We start from the raw sequence: 20,274 nt of genomic DNA on the forward strand, positions 1-20,274 counted from the left end.
TTACTGGCTCTAGCCAATTGGAGGCTGTGGAGCTGAGCCAAATTAGCATGTTTTTCTCCGCCTCTAGATGAAGTCATGATTGAAACATGGCCTTGAACTTCTTTCATAAAGGGATAGAAGAGTAGGAAAGAAAAGCTAAACCTGCAGGAAAGTGCCCCGTGCCGAGGAGAACGCGGTTAGGAAGTGTGCGCCTGCTTCTGAACCCTGAGTGGTTCTCAGTTCTGTAACCTTCGCCTCCCACTGGGTGGAGTAGGGCTTTTAAGAGCAGCTGGAATGCAGTTCCCCTGATCAGTGGAGCCAGTTGTTGCCTGTCTGAACCTCTGCCAGTCCTGGAGAGCGGTGCTCTGAGCTCAAGCCAGCAGGCCTCTTTCTGCCCGCTCGCTGCCGTCCTTCTTGCCGGAGAAGAACGTTCCCACCTGTCCAGCCATGGGGGAGGACGCCGCCCAAGCTGAGAAGTTTCAGCACCCGGGGTCTGCCGTGTGGCAGGAGAAGCCAGCCAGCCCCAGCCTCGCGCCCTCTTCCACGCCGAGCCCCAGCCTGAACCTGGGGAGCGCGGAGGAGGCCATCCGGGACAACTCGCAGGTGAACGCCGTCACGGTGCTCACGCTCCTGGACAAGCTGGTGAACATGCTGGATGCCGTGCAGGAGAACCAGCACAATATGGAGCAGCGGCAGATCAGCCTAGAGGGCTCCGTGAAGGGCATCCAGAACGACCTCACCAAGCTCTCCAAATACCAGGCCTCCACCAGCAACACGGTGAGCAAGCTGCTGGAGAAGTCCCGCAAGGTCAGCGCCCACACTCGCGCGGTCAAGGAGCGCATGGACAGGCAGAGCGCGCAGGTGAAGCGGCTGGAGAACAACCACGCCCAGCTCCTCAGGCGCAACCATTTCAAAGTGCTCATCTTCCAGGTCAGTGCCCCCCTCCTCCTCCTCCCGCCCAGCTGGGATTCCTCAGCCTTCGTGGTCTCAGTCAGCCTGGCTCTCACAGCCACTTCTACATCTGTCCTGCCTGTCAGGGATCCCACACACACCAGGCGTTGTCCCCATCCGCCTTCAGCAGGAGTGTGACCTCCGCACCCGGGGGTGGGAATTTCTCAGGTCACGGCAGCCTAAACTCAAGGCAGTTGCCCCGGAGGTTAGTACGCCAGGCTCATTTGTTAGGGAGCACCTGGACGCACTCCATACAGGTTGGGACGGTGAGCAGGTGCGTGCACCCGAGTCAGATTCATGTGTCTCCTTGCATTATGAACTTGGGGCTCTGACTGCAGCTGTTAGCTGGACAGGGCATATTAATTCAGTGCCTGTTGATTAACTCTTTGTGGAAATGAGATAATCATCTGATTTTTTTTTTTTAATCAAGAAGTCAAATTCATGACTGCTTCTCTCTTTGTCTAAAGGCTGCGAATGTTTGAGAAGCTAACCAAGTACTGAAGACTGATTGCATTAGAATTGAACTAGTCTCTTCCTTTAAGATTCTTGTCACCAAAGCAATCTTTGTTATTTTCTGGCAAATAATGCACTAAAAATACAGAGCATAACTCTTTACAGATACAAGAGGTATGCTTCTTATTGCTCAGAGAAGCCACAACTGTAAAATAAAAGCAGTGTTATCAGTTTTAGTTGCAAAGGCTAGTCTCGAATATTTTCTCTTTCCGATGGTTGCCTTAGAATAAAAAGGCCACTTAATTTTTTTTAATGCATCAATGATGCAGTTAATGTAGCAAGAGGGTATCTGGGGACAGGGAGGTTGCGTGGGGCTGTTGTTCTGCCAAGTGGTGGGCATTTGTGAATCCAAGGGTAGCCCTGCCCAAGGCTGGAAGTCCTTCCGCCCAATGGAACGCAGCCAACACAGAGCCCAGGAAGCAATTGCCATGCCTGCCCTAGGGCTGTCTCCTTGTGACCATGTGAATAGGAGAGGATTTCAAAGCCATGGAGGGGAGAGGCTATAACCAACTGTTTGATTGTGAAAGGCACACAAGAAGAGCCTTCATCTCCCAAGGGAGATTTAGAAATTGGAATTTAAGCCGAGGGAGCCTTCTTTTTTCTAAATGAATCTGCTCCGCCAAGTTAGAACCTAAGCCTCTTTCCCTCCTTAAAAGGAAAGACTCATCTGGCTGTTTTTTTGTCCTCCCCAAATTGCACTTGATGTAAAGCTTCAGGCAGCTGATGTCCTCCTATACCTTGCAGGCTTTTGCAGCCCAGACATTTTTTAGCCTTTAATGCAAATGGAATAGCTTTTCATGCACCAGATGAACTGAAAAGAGATACGGTGACTGCGCCTTTCTTAAGCCATATAAGATCCTTTACTTTATTAGCCTAAAAGATATTAGAAATCTCAGCTCTCAAGGCATTTCTAAATTAAATACTGATCTCCAAACAAAACCAAACATGTGCAGACATGTTTAAATCTGAGTCATCAAAGGAAATTTTCCTCCCTCCAGTATGAATCAGGGAGATTATCTCTTGTCCTCTATCCTTAGTTAAGGGAGGAAGAAGTATCTAGTAGAGGAAGATCATAATTTGTCGGGATCGGTTTATGTTTCATTTTGCCGCGGATGTTCTGTAGTTGTTGGAGGCAGGGACGGAAGAGATATGTGAGTAAAAATTCAAGAGAATTGTAAATCTGACATTTGAAAAAAACAACAGGTGGGGAACTTAAAGACTCAGGCTGCTGTTGAGCCATACCCCGGTCTCCTCTTTTGTCACATTGGATTGACAGGTGTGAAATTGCAGCCAGAAGTGGTCGGAATTCTCCATAGAGTGAGTAAAAGGTGAAACAGGGGTGCGCAAGACCAAGGTGGAAGCTAAGAGGATCCAAAGCAACATATTCAGGCTCCATTCTGCGCCTCTTAACAAGCCGCCCCCAAGGACCTTTTTTTTTTTTTTTTTTTTTTTTTTTTTTTAAAGAGCAGGTCAGGAAGCAAGGACCTAAAGGCAAGGAACTGGAGCTTTCTTAAGCCATGTAAGATCCTTTCGTAGCCTGAAGGATATTAGAAATCTCAACTCTCAAGACATCGTAAGGTGGTTATTTTGCAAAAACAAATGTGGGTGCAGTCTCTTCATGGAGCGTTGTTCTTTCTCTTAAAGTAGGGGCTCGCAGGGTAGCAGTCATGCCAGTGGATGGAATACTAACTTGTGCTGGAGAGTGCTCCAGTCGAGGGGTTGGGGTTGAGAAGATCTATTTTGTCACATAGACACTGGTTCAAATGCTAGTTTCACCGCTTGCCAACTATGTGATCTTGTGCACATTTTGCAGCTTCTCCAAGCTTCTGTTTTCTCATCTGTACACTGAGGATATGAATAGGAGCAAAACATTTGTCAGCTCTTTTAGTAAGCCCTGCATGCTCTAAGTATCCTTCTGTGCATTCTCTCATTTGCCCTCAACTTACAGATGAGGAGGCTGCAATTCGAAGGTATCTATATCTTGTTTGAAGTTATTTAGTAACGTCAAGCAGTGAGGCGGGGATTTGAACTCACATATAATTGATTCCATGCTCTTAAACATGGATGCTTTTCCCTTTGTATCTCTCACAGGGTGAGGAATAAATGCAATAACCTGTTTAAAATGGTTAGTGAGTTACATGGTGTAAGAACTCAAGGAATGGAAGCTATTCCTGGGTGGATCTGACATGCATTTACACAGTGAAGGTTATACTTTAGCTTATTTAGAAACATGGCTGCTGAGTGAAAACTGACCCCACCCTACTCGAGATCTGACAACAGCCAGGCCTATGCTTTTTAGATGGGACTCATTAAAAGCTACATACCCGCGCACGCGCACACACGCTCTCTTCCATTCCCTGCCATACATCATATGGCAACTACCATGTCGAAATCAATATTATATCCCCGATACACCATGAGAGCAAAGGACTCTGCCCAAAGGGCCTACCCAAAATAGCCCCTTCTAGTGGCAGGCTTTACTGTGTGGCTGAGAGCGGGTGGGTGAGAGAGTAAGAAGGCAGAGGATACACGAGTTGCCACTCCATAGGTCATTTGTTGTTTTCAATCCCCTTGAATCCTATGCCAGACTTTCCTCTTCTAAATTCATTGGTTTTCTAATTCAAGACAAAAAAATGGGTGTGAAAATTTTATGTTCTTAATGTGTATTTATTTTTTAGAGACAGCGAGAGTGCAAATAGGGAAGGGGCACAGAGAGAGAGGGGGGGACAGAGGATCTGAAGCAGGCTCTCTGCTGATAGCAGTGACCCCAAATGCGGGGCTCGAACCCACGAACCGTGAGATCGTGACCTGAGCCGAAGTCAGACGCTGAACCAACTGAGCCACCCAGGCGCCCCTATGTGAAAAATTTTAAGACGAGAAAGTGAGGAAAGCAAATCTGTCACCTGGGCAGATGTAGCACTGTCATGTTTAGAAGATGAGGTTTCCAGTTTGTAAGGTCCTGTCGTGTCCTCCAGAATCTGCAGGTGCTTTTTGGTTGTTGGTTGCTCGGTTGGTTTGTCTACTAGACACTTCAACGTTCGCATTTTATTTTTAATTCCAACTTTTGTCCTTAATTTGTCCTATTTAAAATGTGCTATTTATGTATTTCAATGTGTGCTGAACTTACAAGGTTGTTGTGGCTTTAAAGCCCCTCCTACCTTTAGCAGTTACTTCAAATTATAGCCACTGGCACCTAAAACTCGAGAATAGTCACCTCCCTTTGAGTGATGAAGCAAATTGTAAAATCCTTGTTAAACTTAGCAGGTTTTCTTTTTATATATAGTTTTTAGGATAGCCTAAGATCAATGTTTGAACTCAAAATACTGTGACAGGACCCAGTGTAAATGACATAAGACTGAAAGGGGTTGGTGATCAAAAAGCAAATGCTAAAAACTAACAAGACTCATGCTTTGCCCGTAAGCATGGCTATCTTTAACTAAAAATAGAGTTTACGCAGAAAATCAGTGCATTTACCATCAAAAGGAAATTTTCTCCGTTGATTCATGAGCCTAGCGTTTCACAGCTAACTGGCCCTGAGGGTGTGGCGCCCACCTATGCCTTAAGGTTCTAGTAATGATTATCCCGAAAAAGCGATGTGGAAATGGCTTCAAATCCAGGGAACAAAATGAGACTCCGCCTGGACAGCTTACACTTTCGTCCACATAAAATTGTGAAATTGGGTGAAAAGAGTAGAGGTTGGGTGTTTGCTGTGGATACATTCGTAGAGAATCAGGCCTATAAATGTGTTCAAATAGTCATCATTTGGCTTCCTTCAATGAGATCAGAATTTTAGAACAGTGCTAAAAGTATAACATCTTCAGACTATTTTCAAGTTGATTTTTTTTTAAAGACTGTACTTTCTCTATCCAAAACCACTGCTCTGAAAACTGTTAAATTATTACAGACGTAGAAGAAATGGCAACATAGGAAATCAAAGACACCTTAATATGACAACTCGCCATGTTCATGTCCCATTGATTAATGTTCCCATAATGGGATATCGGTTTTGATGCGCTCCTTATCCAGTGCCCTTTTAGTTTCTGAGACCAAATACTTGCTCTTATTGTTATTATTTACACTTATTGAATGTCAGCGCAGCCTCGGGCCTGTTAAGTGAATAACTGATTATTGTTTCTTCAAAAGAATCCTTACTTTTTCTCATTTGTTAAAAAACTGGACTGTTTGTCAGATGCAGTCCTTCCAGGTAAATGTGGCCCCTTCCCTTGTTTTGCAAATCTGTGTCTGTTGGAATTGAGTGAAAAGCATTGTCCGGTGCAGCTCAGGTCCTGTGGTTTGAATCCTTGTACGAAACAAAGCATGTTTGGTGTTAGTGCTTTAGGAGATCGCGTCTACGATTTTTTAGTTATTGTTCATGGGATTTACATTAATATCACAAAATCAAATATCTTGGAGCTGGAAAGTACCTTAATAATCATTTAGCTTAACTTCATTTTATATCAAAGAAACAGACGCCCAGAGAAAGTGACTAGCAAGGTTTCATTTTATTAATAATAGGAATTATAGAGTTGAACTGTAAAATGAGTAAAAACAAACACTGTATTCCCACTATGGCAAAGTTCATGCTTACTGGGTTTTCTGCGTCAGCTTTTAAATAATTCAGAATGATTTGTTTTGTTTTGGTTTTTGTTTGGTGTTTTTTTGCTTTTTTTTTTTTGTGGGTAGCAAAGAATACCTAACCGGTGTGATCTTAAAAAAGAATTGAACCCTTGGTAACACTGAAAAATAATGAAACTTTTAAATCCTCCACAATGTGAAAGACTGCTCAGGGATTATAACTAATGCATTTTATTCTTATGACTTGCTGATTCTACCGACAGCTGCCTTAGGGGTGCAGTTCTAATCAATGGCTTTATCCACTTGGCAATCTATACCTCAGAAACACAAATTGGAGAAAACCATCAGTGTGTAAAAGAGACCTATAAATCAGAATGTCAGGTGGGCATAGTTCCATTTTAATAACTAGTATTTAGAGATTATTGGATAAAGCATCCCGTGGACACAAATTTATGGTCCTCCTATCCCTCCAGGATGCCACCACATCCCTCTGGGTCTATGACAGGCTTCGCTCTTTTAGTCTAACAACAGGGATGATAAGTCTGTGACCCAAGAACACACTGCTGGCTTCTCTCCCCTTAGTCAAGCTTTTACGGTCGGCTTCCTTTTCTAACGCGAGTCATAGAATCTCCTTTAAAGCGTATGCATCTATATATGTGCAAAGATTTGCTTCCGCGAACTCCAACACAAGAAGTGCTCAGCGTGTTGGCAGGCTTCTCTGTGCTGGTATCTACATGCGCGACTGGGACAGCCAGTTCACGAGAATCAATAGAAATAGCAAACAAGCTGAAGTGTAAGGAAAAACGCCACTTCTGGAGAGTTCTTTCCTTCCTTTTCTCTTTAGTGCTGCAAGCACATCATTCATATAGGTTTGAAGTGTGCCGTTTAATTCTCCCTTCCTTTGAAAAACTCCTAAGGGTTCTTGTGAAAGGTCAGAACCCAGAGCAGCTGTGTCAGTGGCAGGCCGAGTATCTTTTGGAAAATAAATCTGTAGAGCAAACTGTCAGCTGCTTCTGGGGGGCCTCTGCCGGGTAGAAGGGCCCCAGAAGTCAGCGCCAGCCCACGAGGGATTCTTGGTGCCCTGTTAGGGAGTCACAGGCCCTAAGCAGATCTATGAGTCACTAGCCCAGGTAAGCGGTGATAGAATGGAGGACGTAGAGTTAATCCTCCCCCTTGAAAGAGCTGTCAAGATTGGAATCTGTAAGAGAAAGCAGATCAGAACCATTACGACGGGAGGCTGAAGCGGGCAGAAGTGTCCCTTTCCCCGTAGACAGGTGAAGTCTCAAGCGTTTCCATGAGGCCTGTGTGAGAGGACTGAGCAGGGCACATGCACAGGTCAGATTGGGTGCCTGTGGACCGTGTTGGTATAGAGGACGTACCGCCATGACATGCCAGTTGAATATCCGCCAGCAAAGCGCTTACGTTGTAGCCCGACACGACGCGTACGTTCAGTTGAAACAAAAATGGAGATTTTTGAAGGGTGTCGGTATTTTGTTGCTTCTAAACAAAACAAAACAAAACAAAAAAACAGAGAGGAAAGGTAAGGCCTCCGTGTGCTTAGACATCCACCATTCCTGTGTGACAGGAAGGGGCTTGCCCTCAGACTGGATGCCATGAGCAGCCACAAAATAGACGCTGTCCAGTAGACAGAACACAACGAACTGCTCGAGCAATTAAAATGACAGCAGAAGCATAAAGCAGTTAGCCAAAAAAAGAGATATCTCACTCGTTCCCACTTTTGTAAAGACACAGCCAGCTCGTCTGGATTGTGTCTGTTCCCACTGGGTTTATTTTCACAGCCGGCATTGAGAGCCCTCGTGTAAACGTCCCAGGCGTTGGATAGAAGAGTTCGGTGGTTTCCCACCGTCCCTCAGCTGCCCTCACGCGTGTGGTATCTACCACACAAGGCCGCTGCCTCCCCTGACAGCGCGCTGTCCTCAAACCTGTCCTTGACGGACATGTGCCGAGAGAGAGGGACAGGAGTCTCCCGCTCAACAGTAGCTGTGCTTTTGTAATAACAGACTTTACATTTAAGAAAAAAAACGCAGGATTGCTGAATTCTTTCGGAAGCACAGTCAATATGTCTACCTTTTTGTTAAGGCTGAAGAAAGGGACGTTAGCAGGGTATTCCTGTGATTACCCGGAGAGATTAAGGCATACGAGTTGTACCTTTTCTCTGGGAACCAAGGCTTATTTTTGTAGTTTCCCCTGAATTTCTGCTTCCTTCACTGAGGACTTAACTTTTCACTGAGTTCTTAGTTTCTTCCTTTCCTGTAGGCAGCTCCTGTCAAACCCTCCCAAGCCTTTTGTCAAACCCCAGGAGTAATTTTGCTTCTGGACCAAGCATCAGGGCCTTAGCTGTTGCTGTAGTCAGCCTCCCTGTCAGTAATGCTCATCCACTGAGAATAACCTCCTTCCTTAGAAACGGAAACCGCAGCGTCCCTTAGGCCTCGGTTCTCATTTCTCAGTGGCAGCAGTCACCGAACTTCCTTAGAAGAGCGAAACCCGTTCTTTTGTAGTCCTCAGGCCTACCCAGCGGAGGGGCAATTTCTATTCCGGCCACTCTCTCAAGGCTTTCTTAGAAAGCCACCTTAACCACCATGTGTTCATTCAATAAATAGCTGTTGAGCTGCCAGGAACTATTGTGACGGGGGCACAACAGTGAACAAGAGACCCAAATTGCCACCCTCATGGGGAGTACGTGCCAGCAAGATAGAGGCAAGTTGAGACTTGAAACATGGGAAAGTTGCTCTCTGGAAAAGTCGAGGTCATAAATGACTCGTGGGAATGCCATGTTTCTTTCCGATTTTTTTTACTTGGTCCGTCGTACTATGTTCCTGACCGTCTTTATGACATTAAAAATGGGTGGTTGTGGAGAGGGCTTTGGGAAACAGAATCTGTGATTTCTTTACTCTAACAAAGGTTCTATATAACCAGATTTTCTATTAACCTCTATCCAAGATTTTATCCCTTGTTTCTAACCAATTTATGGAATGGACTGTGGTATGAGTGTATGTGCAAAAGAGGGAGACACGGGGCTGTATTTTTTCCAGAATAGCGTAACTATTCCGTTCAGTGGTTAATAAGGAGAGGGACTTCTAGGTTTCTCTGTATCAAAACTTTGTTCATTTAGTTTCTATAGGCAAAAAGTTAAAAAATATGCAGGTACGCTCTTAGAATATGTGTTTGACCCTAACCCCAATGTCATTGACTTTTCGATCAATTAAAAGAAGGGAAATTCTTACTGTTAACATGAACCTCACCTGAAGTCTAGATCCCAGATAGACTTGTAAATGCACAAAATCCAGTTATGTTTCAAACTGGGAATTTACTGGGCAGTCCACCGTATAATCTGGTAAGGTTGAAGCTAAAGAGGAAGTGGGGCTCTGAAGCCTGGCCCACCTTGGCATTCCTACAGAACCCCGAGTGTCCCTGGGAGTGTGGTTTGAAAGTTGCTAATCGAGGTCAAGTCCTCTTGTTCATATTTGGGAGAAACTGAGACCCAAGGAGATCAAATAATTTGCTGAAAGCCACACAGGCACTCAGCAGTACAGTAAAGACTGAGACTCAGGCTTCTGTTACACGTTCTTTCCACTGTGCTGGTTCTTTCGATGAAAATGTGAAGACACCTTGCTGGCCAGCTCTCATTTTCCAATATTCAAAGAAAAATTTTAAAAAAGAAAGGGATTCCTTGGGCCCCTGGGTGGCTCAGTCAGTTAAGTGTCCAACTTTGGCTCAGGTCACGATCTCACAGCTCATGAGTTCGAGCCCCACGTGGGGTTCTGTTCTGACAGCTCAGAGCCTGGAGCCTGCTTCAGATTCTGTGTCTCCCTCTGTCTCTGCCCCTCCCCTGCTCACATTCTCTCTTTCTCTCTCTCTCAAAAATAAATACACAGTAAAAAAAATTAAAAATTAAAATTAAAAAGAAAGGGATTGCTGTTCTGTGTGACCCAAGCTACCTGAAAGCAAATCCACCCGCTTAGAAGAAGTGGAACACCATTGCCCTTGAACTCTGGAGGCCAGTTCTCAGGCTCTGCTCCCTGAGACACAGAGAGGGTCAGACCTTTGCCTCTGTGTCCACAAACTGAGGGAAGAGGTATGCTGGGAATAGTGCAGGGAAAGGGACAGATTCCTGAGCTTCTGTCCTCACTCTTAGCTCTAGGTGGGGGATCTAAGTATTCTTGTCCAAGGAAGCCCTGTTTAACAAGAGAGCCTTGATAAGCTGCTTCAGAGACCTCCCTTGCTCCTCTAAGAATGGCCATGGTATGCGTCCTGTCCTTATTAATGCCCACATAGGATATCCTGAACCGCAGGGCTTCATGGGTGGGCCCCCAGTGAGGCTGGCCCTGCCTTCTCTTACTCTAAAATCATGTCATCAGAAAAATTAGTGTGCACTTCTGAATAGATACCAAGGTTGACCACACTTTTCCTTCTGATTCCTAGCGGGGGAGGAAACCTGATCAAGGCTTTACATGGTGCCTGACTCTCGAGGACTTCCCAGCTCTCTCCTTTGCCCCCATCTTTTATCTTCTAACTCCACCTCCAGTGGGATTTTGGCAGGAGCAGAGCCACCTGACCTTAAAGGAAGATGGGAGACAGAGGCCTCTTGGGTTCACAGTAACTTACTTTAGCTCCTTTATCTAGGCAACTTCCTGGTCTGTCAGAGCCACAACCCACTTCCTCCCCTGCCCGTCACTGATAGAGCCCTTGTCATCTGCCCTCATAATATTCCCAATAAGCATCCCTTGCCCTTATCCAGCCTCGGGGGAATGACTTGACCAGTTTAGAATTCACTCTTCATATTCTAGAAAACTGAAGCCACAAACGTGTGGTTTCTGTGATCCCCATGTGCCAGAAAGATACACACTGCAAATGACAGCAGCTCAGGACCGTTTGTAACATCTGTTATTAACATGAAATCTATCTACATTGTCCATCTTTTCAGGAAGAAAATGAGATCCCTGCCAGTGTGTTTGTGAAAGAGCCAGTTTCCAGCCCAGCGGAAGAGAAGGAGGAGCTTGCTGATGAAAACAAGTCCTTGGAGGAAACCTTGCACACGGTGGACCTCTCATCAGATGATGAATTGCCCCACGATGAGGAGACCCTGGAAGACAGTGCAGAGGAAAAGATGGAAGAAAGCAGGGCAGAGAAAATAAAAAGATCCAGCCTCCGGAAAGTAGATAGCCTCAAGAAAGCGTTTTCTCGCCAGAACATCGAGAAAAAAATGAACAAGCTGGGGACAAAGATCGTGTCTGTAGAGAGGAGAGAGAAGATTAAGAAATCTCTCACTTCCAATCACCAGAAAATATCCTCAGGGAAAAGCTCCCCCTTCAAGGTTTCTCCCCTCACTTTTGGCCGGAAGAAAGTCCGAGAGGGAGAAGGCCCTGCAGAAAACGAGACCAAGTCAGAAGACACGCCTAGCAGCGAGCAGATGCCAGATGACCACGAGGAGAGCTCGTTTGCAGAGGGTCTTTCTGAAGCGTCCCTCACCGGTGCCCTGGTGGAAGGCAAGAGCAAGGAGGAGGATGCAGAGAGGGAGGCCTCCAGAGGGAGTAACTCGGGCAGGGATAGCAACATCGACTTGACAATCGTGGAAGATGAAGAGGAGGAGTCGGTGGCCCTGGAACAAGCGCAGAAGGTTCGCTACGAGGGAGGCTACCTGCTGACCTCTGAGGATGCAGAGCAGTCGGATGCAAGCCCGGGCCAGCCTGCCGTGCTCCAGGTGGACCAGACCGCCTAAACGCGCAGCCTGCCGGGCCCGGCCTGTGCTTCCGTTCCGGCGGGTAACCAGAGTCTGGAAACAAAGCCCTGCACGTGTCCGCACTACCCACTCACTACCGTGTTGTTGTCCAAGCAGCCCTCACTCACTCCATAGGAGCAGCGCACAGACGGACCAAGATCTACTATGAAGGCGACCTGTCAGGAGCGTCGCTTCCAACTTGTTCTTCGGTTCTATTTTTGTAGAATTTCTCCAAGATGGCATGGAAGAAGAGAAGGGGCAGCTGCAAAACGCTGACCACTTTGGCTTAGTTAGAAAAACCAGAGGCTACTTGAGATACTAGTCATGAGATGGGTTTCATTTCTTGTCATTCCATAGGCTTGCCGAATAGTGTACCAGTGCTATATTGAATTTCCACTGAACTCTGTGAAGCTAATTATTGTATTTCGAGTGTGCGATATATAATATACATATGTATTTAAGCTCTAATGTCTAATGATATATAATATACATATGTATTTAAGCTCTAATGTCCTAAAGTAGGACATACCTACTTTATATTATAAGAAAAAAACACACACTTTTTAAAAGAGGTAGAAGAGACAGTCTGGTCGCTTATTCACTTAATAGAAACCAATGTTTTAACTTCAAATGAAAACATTGAAAGACTGTAATATTCAGCTAATCAAGTAAGATCTAGGAAAGTCAGGACTATCAGAAAAAGACAACTAAGAGGGAGAAGTTGGAAAATAAGAGAAACGGGAAAGAAGGAATGCCAAAGAGAATGAAGGCCTAGAAAAGCCATGTGCTTAGAAGTAAAATATTTACTGTATTAACTCAAGTACTCTTTTCCTTAAATAACAATTCTAAAGAGTTTCGTATGTCCTTGAACAACATGTTATATCTTCACAATATTTTTATCTTCTAATATTTTCAAATAATATAAAAATATAGTTTACTGTGTTAAAGCTGCATTTTGCTTAATAAATAAAAGACATTACAGATCTTTCACCAAGGACGTTTAAAAGGATGCCGTGTCTTTAACACCGGAACGAACGTAAATCTCTGAAATTAATATGTACTGGCTTTTGTAGGGAGTTCGATCAGACGACTCTTTCATGCTTTCCAAATTTAAAATGACCTTTACACTCCAAATGATGTAATGTAGGTGTGTAAGATGTTAAAAGCAACAGGTTTGAGAAGGGAAGGGTTGTTTTTCCTTTTGTATATGATGGTAATTTCATTCTAGGTCATATTTTATTTATATATTAATTTCACAGAATATTAATAGGATTCTTCCAAAAGCATGCTAGTGTTTATGTATCTGTGCACCCTTATTCGGCCGGGATAATTTTTACTCCGGTCTAATGTTATACTAAAACATTGCTTTCTCTATTTTTGATTACAGAATGCTAATGTTTTGAGAACACGACTAAATTATAGTGTAGAGGCAATTGTGCCAGGGAACAAATTCCCTACCTTTAGTGTGTACCACTCACTATAAGTAACCTGACAAATATAAGTAACCCAAGACAGTATTAACAAACAATGCTTTGTTTCCTAAAAGGAAAAAACAGGCTCAAGGTATTGATAGCCTAACCTATACAGCTGTGTCCCTATTTGCCGTAATGTACCTCAAACATTAGATTGTTGAACTAACGATGGCTGTGTTAAAGAAGACTAAATAAACCAGAGCATGAAAAGTGTGTAACGATGTCCGTTTTTTCGGCAGAGCAATTTTAGAACAAGCAGAAAGAATTGATTTGTAAACTCTCCTCCAAACGTAGCTGTGATGTCGATTGTCTCTGTCTTGATGTCCCCTATTAACTCTGCTTTCTTTTCCCCCTGATCTCATTTAGAAATCCAGGTCTCGTTCTTCAAGTTTAACTTTCTTGACATCACCTTGCCAGCTCTGGAGAGCATCTGAATTTATTGCGGCAGCTTGATAAATTTGATAGTTCCATCTGCATTTTTATTGTTTGGTACCAGATCTTATAATACCTTAAGTAGCCCTGCAAACATGAGTTTATTGAACTGTGCATTCAGTTTATTCACACAGATAAACCTTTGTCTTCGGCAGAACCGTGGACTGGGTAGAAGACTTAATTTCACTCCGGGACCTAAACATGCCTGTTTAACCTTTATGAAGTTACTGTCACTTCTTGCAGTCAGAGTTGGGGGATCCAGGGCTAATGTGATGTTTACATCTCCTTTCCAAAAATGCTGCTGCCATTTGTTCCTATAAACTATCTGCATGTCAGTGAAAAGCTACCCTTAAATCTTTTTAGATTTTACTGACAAACGTTTATTCTGTGTTCCAAATTCAAAGCATTACGATTCTAAGCAATAAAGCAGTGAATGAGGCCAGATCATTGTTGGAAAACACATACTATAGGGATTAGAGGAAGCAGCAGTTGAGGAAATGGAAGCTATTTATTCTGAATTATTGTTGAATTATTTGCATACCGGTGAGGCTAAAAAGTCCCCAAATTCGATATGTCTTCTTTCCACCCACCCAATAACCCATCCCTAACTTTATGTGCCTGGAGCTCAAGAGCTGGATTAGTTTTCCCCCAAAGATTGGTTATGCATTAATAAGCACTGAGATCCATATCTCAGAAATATAATTCAGGAGTAAGAAGCGTCTATTACATGGATCACAAATCTCACAGAGATATAGCAAAGATGTCACTTTACTACAAGATTTTATTTTTAAAATATACAGACATATATATTCCAACAGGAATATTTTCCTCTTTCCACTTAGGCATCTAGTACATGGCTGAATTTCATCTTATACGTGAAAAGACCCACACTGAGGCCAGTTGTGCACAAAATAAAAACTTTTCACATGCATTGTGTGATAACCCAAAATGCTCCTGGTTTTGGCACTGCTTGTGCGTTTGAGTCCACTATCAAGAGACTAGGGGCTCCTTCAATATAGCCAAGCTCCTAGTGTAAGTAAAGGTTATAATGAAAGTCATTTCCTGCATTAAGACACGAATGCCCAAGCCCAGTTAATTCTTGCTTGAAAGTTTGTTTACTGCCCTACAGCCCAGGTCTAAATGATTTTATGTTGGAGACTGGGAGTCTGAGGGATCGAGGTACAGGTAGCAATCATTATTAACAGTTCCATAGCAACCACGAATCTTTTTCTAAAAACCAAGGCTGTGACACTGCAGAGCAAGTTTCCGAAGACACTGGCATTGTGACCTTTGTATTCTGCCCCATCTGGGCATCCAGATAAAGACTTGTGCAGCCAGGAACTCATTCCTAAAGAGAACAGGCAGTAACTCACATTATTACATTATTACATCCTTAAGATGCATCCTTCTTATTTTTGTTTTAACCACCGCATCATCCTGCAGTATTCGAAACTACAATTATTTTTAATTCTTCACACAAACTGCCCCAATTAAGAAGCCACACTTTTAGCAAAACAACTTGACATTCATCCCTGTCAAGACTTTGCACCGTAAGGTTGATTCATTAAATACATACTGGGCAATGCAACTATTTGCTACAACTCTTAGTGTCCAAAGCAGTAAGGCACAAGCATCAGGGAGAGGGAGCCAACATTTCTACCAGCTCACTTTAATGCCAGGCTAGGTACTCGTGGGGTCAGCAGTGCTGTGCCCCGACCACATGCTGAGCACAAGCACCCTCTCATTTAATCACACAAATCCTATTAGGACGGTACCGTTGGTTTGGTTTTTTTTTTTGTTGTTGTTTTTTTTTTTTTTTTGCAGCTGAAACTCTTCAATTTAATTTACTCCAACGAGTAAGATGGAGGGAGGGGGGATCTCCAGAGTCCGTAACAGCCCTAAGTTCTCACTCGTGTAAGAATTTATTTTTCCTTTGAAGTTCACAAAATTAAAAGACTTGTGCAAGTTTATGTAACTTCTGAATGTCAGAATCGGTGCTTCACCCCAGTCTGAAATCTATGCTGCTGCCAAGACAGATGCCTAACGATATCACCCAACTGTGCTTAATTATGAATCACTTTACAAGCGCTCAGATGGTATAGTATTAACTTCATTTATCGTCCCTTATACGGCATCAGGTACAGCTGCACTTTATAAATGATTTTGGTGATTGTCATTCCGAGGCTAAGGAAAAAACAGCTCCCGGTTCCCGGGGAGCTGTGGAGAGACTATTATTCAGGTCTGCTGAGGCCACAGAGGGGCTCCTAAGCTCCTTGGTATCGACCATTGTCAGTAGCCGCAAGGCTCACTTTGGGCATGGTTTAATAAGGGCAAGCTGTCAACAAAGATAGGTACTGGAATCAGCTTATTCAAAGACGGCACAACAAGTCTGCCTCAAAATCTTTAAGTAAAAGCAGTCGTATCCCTGTGCCCGGCTAGAGAAATTGCTAGCATCGTCCCTGCCTGGACACATCCTCTCATAGGCTGAAGAAATGAGCAAATATCCGATCAGCATGGGGCGTTGGGGGAGTGTGGAGGTTCAAGAAATAGGGTGAATCTTGAGGACATAGAAACCTAGCCTCTGAATATAACACCTACAAAATCATCTTCTTGAGGAAAACAGGAGCTAGGCCACACAAATGTTGGCGTCTCCATTTCTGCGGGCAAGCAAACAAGGAAAACCCCCCAGGCCAGCTCTCAGTCACCAAGATGTATGCTGCAGGCGGGAGCTTCTTCCAATGGCTTTGAAAGTGGGCACAAACTCAAATGCCCATGGGGCTCACGCATGAGTAAAATGGTTCAAGGTGGTGGCACCAGTTGAGGCAAACTTGTCACCTGTGGGCATGATGGGGCACCCTTATCGTATGTCCAGAGGCAGTCAAGAAAGGCCCAAATTCTGCTATCCTTTTATCATGAAAACCTGCTGGCTTTTCACTGTTGGCAACTAGCTCAAATCATTTTAAGTATCGTGCGAGCCAGTCACGACTGTCCGCTGCCTGGATGCAGTGTAGACACAGACCATCAGTTTCTGACTCCTGCCCCACAGAGAGACACTCTATGTGCCCGACTCCTGTCCCTGTCCTGAGGCACACACAGAATAGAAAGCTAGTAGTAACTGGATTGGATTTGCCTCGAGAAGAAGCACAAAAACCTTCTTAGGGAAATACAAAACACAAAAATCACCTCGCCAGAACATGTAAGGAGTGTTTTCTGGCTTCCTAGTGAGTGTGTGGAAAGATCGCCCCGATGCTGCGTAGTTAATGTAACAAGGAGACAGTCGCCAATCACACTGAAAGATGGCTATACGTTCTCTAATGGGAAAGCACCACTTCTTGTTCTCCGAGTTGCTAGCTACCTGTGGGCTACCTGCAGACCTCTTGGGTGTCTAACGGGTTTAGTATTTTTGGTAAAATAAGCATAGGATATGAGTATCCCATTTCTAAGTTCCATTTAAAGAATACCTACTCCTGTCAATAACCCGAACTTTCTGCAGGTGACAAAAGGCAAGTTTGCACCCTGCAATGCCAAACATCATGGCAAAATTGCCAGCCCACACCCCGATTCTTCAACGCTTTGTTGCCAGTAATGAGGTACTAAAGGGAAAAAAAACAGGGCTCAATCTTTTTGGATTCTAAACTCAGCCTTCAGAGCTCAGGGTTGGGGGTAAAAACTGGAACAGATTTAGCACAAGGGGCAAGACGTCCTTTGTTAAGGAGAAACCTGCTTGTAACCACTTGAAGCTCTGAGAAAGCAGAGGCATTAGCTGTGTTCCCTGAGGTCCACTGCATGCTAATTATCTCCGAAACCTCAGTGACATGCGGAGAAAAACAGTGTATTCTGGTGAGTGTGCCCTTATTTGAAAAATAAAATTTCCTAAGGACTTTAAATCAATAATTTCAAATTGCTACATAAAAAAGCCCCCTTCCAGGATGGATGGGGGAGAGCAATATCTTAGTTTATGGGGTTGCCCCTGAAATTAACCAGAGAAAGGGAGACTGCTGGATATTGGGTGTAATTTCACTATGATCTACAGTTCTCCTTTTTCCTACCATCACTCTTTTTATTGTCAGACATCAAAAGATGCTTCCCAGCTACCAGGTAGCTATATTTTCAGAAATTTAATAAAAACCGTTAGATCTGAATTATCCAATAACCACAGGGAGGTTTTTTTTTTCTAAAAGAAACATTTAAAACTAATTATATAAAATTAACGTACAGAAATCTGTTGCATTTCTATACATCAATAATGAAGCAGTAGAAAAAGAAATCAAGGAATTGATCCCATTGACAATTGCATCAAAAACTATAAGATACCTAGGAATAAACCTAACCAAAGGGGTAAAATATCTGTACTCTGAAAACTATAGAAAACTTATGAAGGAAATTGAAGAGGACACACAAAAAAATGGGAAAATATTCCATTCTCCTGGATTGGAAGGACAAACATTGTTAAAGTGTCTATACTACCCAAAGCAATCTACATATTTAATGCAATCCCTATCAAAATACCACCAGCATTTTTCCCAGAACTAGAAAAAAAAATCCTAAAATTTGTATGGAACCACAAAAGACCCCAAGTATCCAAAGCAATCTTGAAAATGAAAGGAAAGCGTCACAATTCCAGACTTCAAGCTATACTACAAAGCTGTAATCACCAAGACAGTATGGTATTGGCACAGAAACAGACATATAGATCAATGGAACAGAACAGAGAACTCAGAAATGGACCCACAGCTATGTGGTCAACTAATCTTCGACAAAGCAGGAAAGAATACCCAATGGAAAAAAAGACAGTCTCTTCAACAAATGGTGTTGGGAAAACTGGACAGCGACATGCAGAAGAATGAAACTGGACCAGTTTCTGATGCCATAAACAAAAATAAACTCAAAACAGATGAAAGACCTAAGCCAACAGGAAACCAACAAAATCCTAGAGGAGAACATAAGCAACAACTTTGACCATAGCCATAGCAACTTCTTACTAGACACATCTCTGGAGGCAGGGAAACAAAAAGCAAACGTGAACTATTGGGACTTTATCAAGATAAAAGCAAAGGAAAAAATAAACAAAACTAAATGGCTGCCTATGGAATAGAAGATATTTGTAAATGCTGTATCTTATAAAGGTTTAGTACCCAAAATCAATAAAGAAGTCATCAAACTCAACATCCAAAAAACAAAAAATCAAGTGAAGAAATGGGCAGAAGACCTGAATAGATACTTTTCAAAGAAGACATCCAGGTGGCTAATATGAAAAAATGCTCAATATCACTCATCATCAGGGAAATACAAATCAAAACCACAATGAGATACTACCTCACACTTGTTAGAATGACTAAAATTAACAACACAAGAAACAACAGGTGTTGGTGAGAGCGTGGAGAAAGGGGAACCCTCTTGTACTCTTGGTTGGAATACAAACTGCTGCAGCCATTCTGGAAACCAGTATGGAGGTTCCTCAAAAAGTTAAAGTAGAACCAGCCTACAACCCAGCAATTGAGCTACTAGGTCTTTACCCAAAGGATACAAACATACAGATTTGAAGGGGTACATTTACCCTAATGTTTGTAGCAGCACTATCAACAATAGCCAAACTATGGAAAAAGCCCAAATGTCCATCGACTAATGAAAGGGTAAAGAAGATATGCTGTGTGTGTGTGTGTATGTGTGTGTGTTGTGTGTATATATATATGTATATATATACACACAACACACACATATATATACACATATAATGTGTATATATACACATATACATATACAATATGTATATACACATATACAATATATATATAATAGAGTGTATTATGCTAAACAAAATAAGTCAGTCTGAGGAAGATAAATACCGTATGATTTCACTCATGTGTGGAATTTAAGAAACAAAATAGATGAACATATGGGAGACGGAAAACAAAAAGACAGAAGGAAACAAACCATAAGAGACTCTTAAAGATAGAGAACAAACTGAGAGTTGATGGAGGAAACTGGGTGGGGGATGGGCTAGATGGGTGATGGGTACTAAGGAGGGCACTTGTAATGATGAGCACTGGGTGTTGCATATAAGTAATGAATCACTGAATTCTACTCCCGAAAGGCAATATTTCACCTTATGTTAGCTAATTAGAATTTAAATAAAAATTTGGGGAAAAAAATAATCATCTTGTTTCATTAACATAATGCATTTATTGGGCATCTATATATGCCAGGCCACGTGCTGGGTCCATGGATACGAGAAAAGAATAAGAGAAGAGTCTTTGTCTATTGAGAAAGGGGAAAGCACTGAGATAAAGAATGTGAACTTACAGTAAGTAGCAAAGCAAGAGGGAACCAATAATTGGAGAGAAAAATAAATCTTCAGCCTTAAAGAAATTGTTATTTGAGAATTGGTCACTCAAGATAGCAAATGGAGATACGGTAGCTTGGCTGGCTAACGTATCATAAATGTCCGGGATAGAGATGGAAGGAAGCTAAACTGTGGATGGTATGGACTGAAAGAATACACGGGAATGGGGATTTCTCCGCTCTAAAGTACAAAACAAAATGGTAGAGGGGAAACTGAGTGGAAGAAAATCTATAGCCTTTAAAATGCAACATTGACAGCAAGCACATTCA

At 43.1% G+C, this 20,274-nt stretch overlaps 1 protein-coding gene and 1 long non-coding RNA gene across 2 annotated transcripts in view; one reads left to right on the forward strand and one right to left on the reverse strand.

Annotated features, from left to right (window-relative positions):
- The first annotated feature begins 110 nt into the window (after positions 1-110).
- On the forward strand, positions 111-12,222 carry CAVIN2 (caveolae associated protein 2). Its single transcript, XM_049615235.1, has 2 exons — positions 111-909; positions 10,964-12,222. Exons 1-2 carry the CDS (start codon positions 427-429, stop codon positions 11,756-11,758), a joined length of 1,278 nt encoding a protein of 425 aa, XP_049471192.1. The 5' UTR covers positions 111-426; the 3' UTR covers positions 11,759-12,222.
- LOC125911352 (uncharacterized) overlaps positions 6,070-20,274 on the reverse strand; it is a 64,681-nt gene continuing 50,476 nt past the window's right edge. Inside the window, exons 3-4 of the long non-coding RNA XR_007454322.1 lie at positions 7,398-7,518; positions 6,070-7,216 (exon numbers count right to left, since the gene is read on the reverse strand). This is a non-coding gene — a long non-coding RNA (uncharacterized LOC125911352). The remainder of the gene's footprint in view (positions 7,217-7,397; positions 7,519-20,274) is intronic.

This window comes from Panthera uncia (assembly GCF_023721935.1).
Source record: "Panthera uncia isolate 11264 chromosome C1 unlocalized genomic scaffold, Puncia_PCG_1.0 HiC_scaffold_3, whole genome shotgun sequence".
NCBI classification, from domain to species: Eukaryota; Metazoa; Chordata; class Mammalia; order Carnivora; family Felidae; genus Panthera; species Panthera uncia.

Bases quoted from the DNA above. Each gene is read 5' to 3' on its own strand.
- CAVIN2 (XM_049615235.1), top strand. From the start codon at position 427: ATGGGGGAGGACGCCGCCCAAGCTGAGAAGTTTCAGCACCCGGGGTCT. The intron at 910-10,963 runs GTCAGTGCCCCC...CCATCTTTTCAG, and splicing joins TCAAAGTGCTCATCTTCCAG to GAAGAAAATGAGATCCCTGC.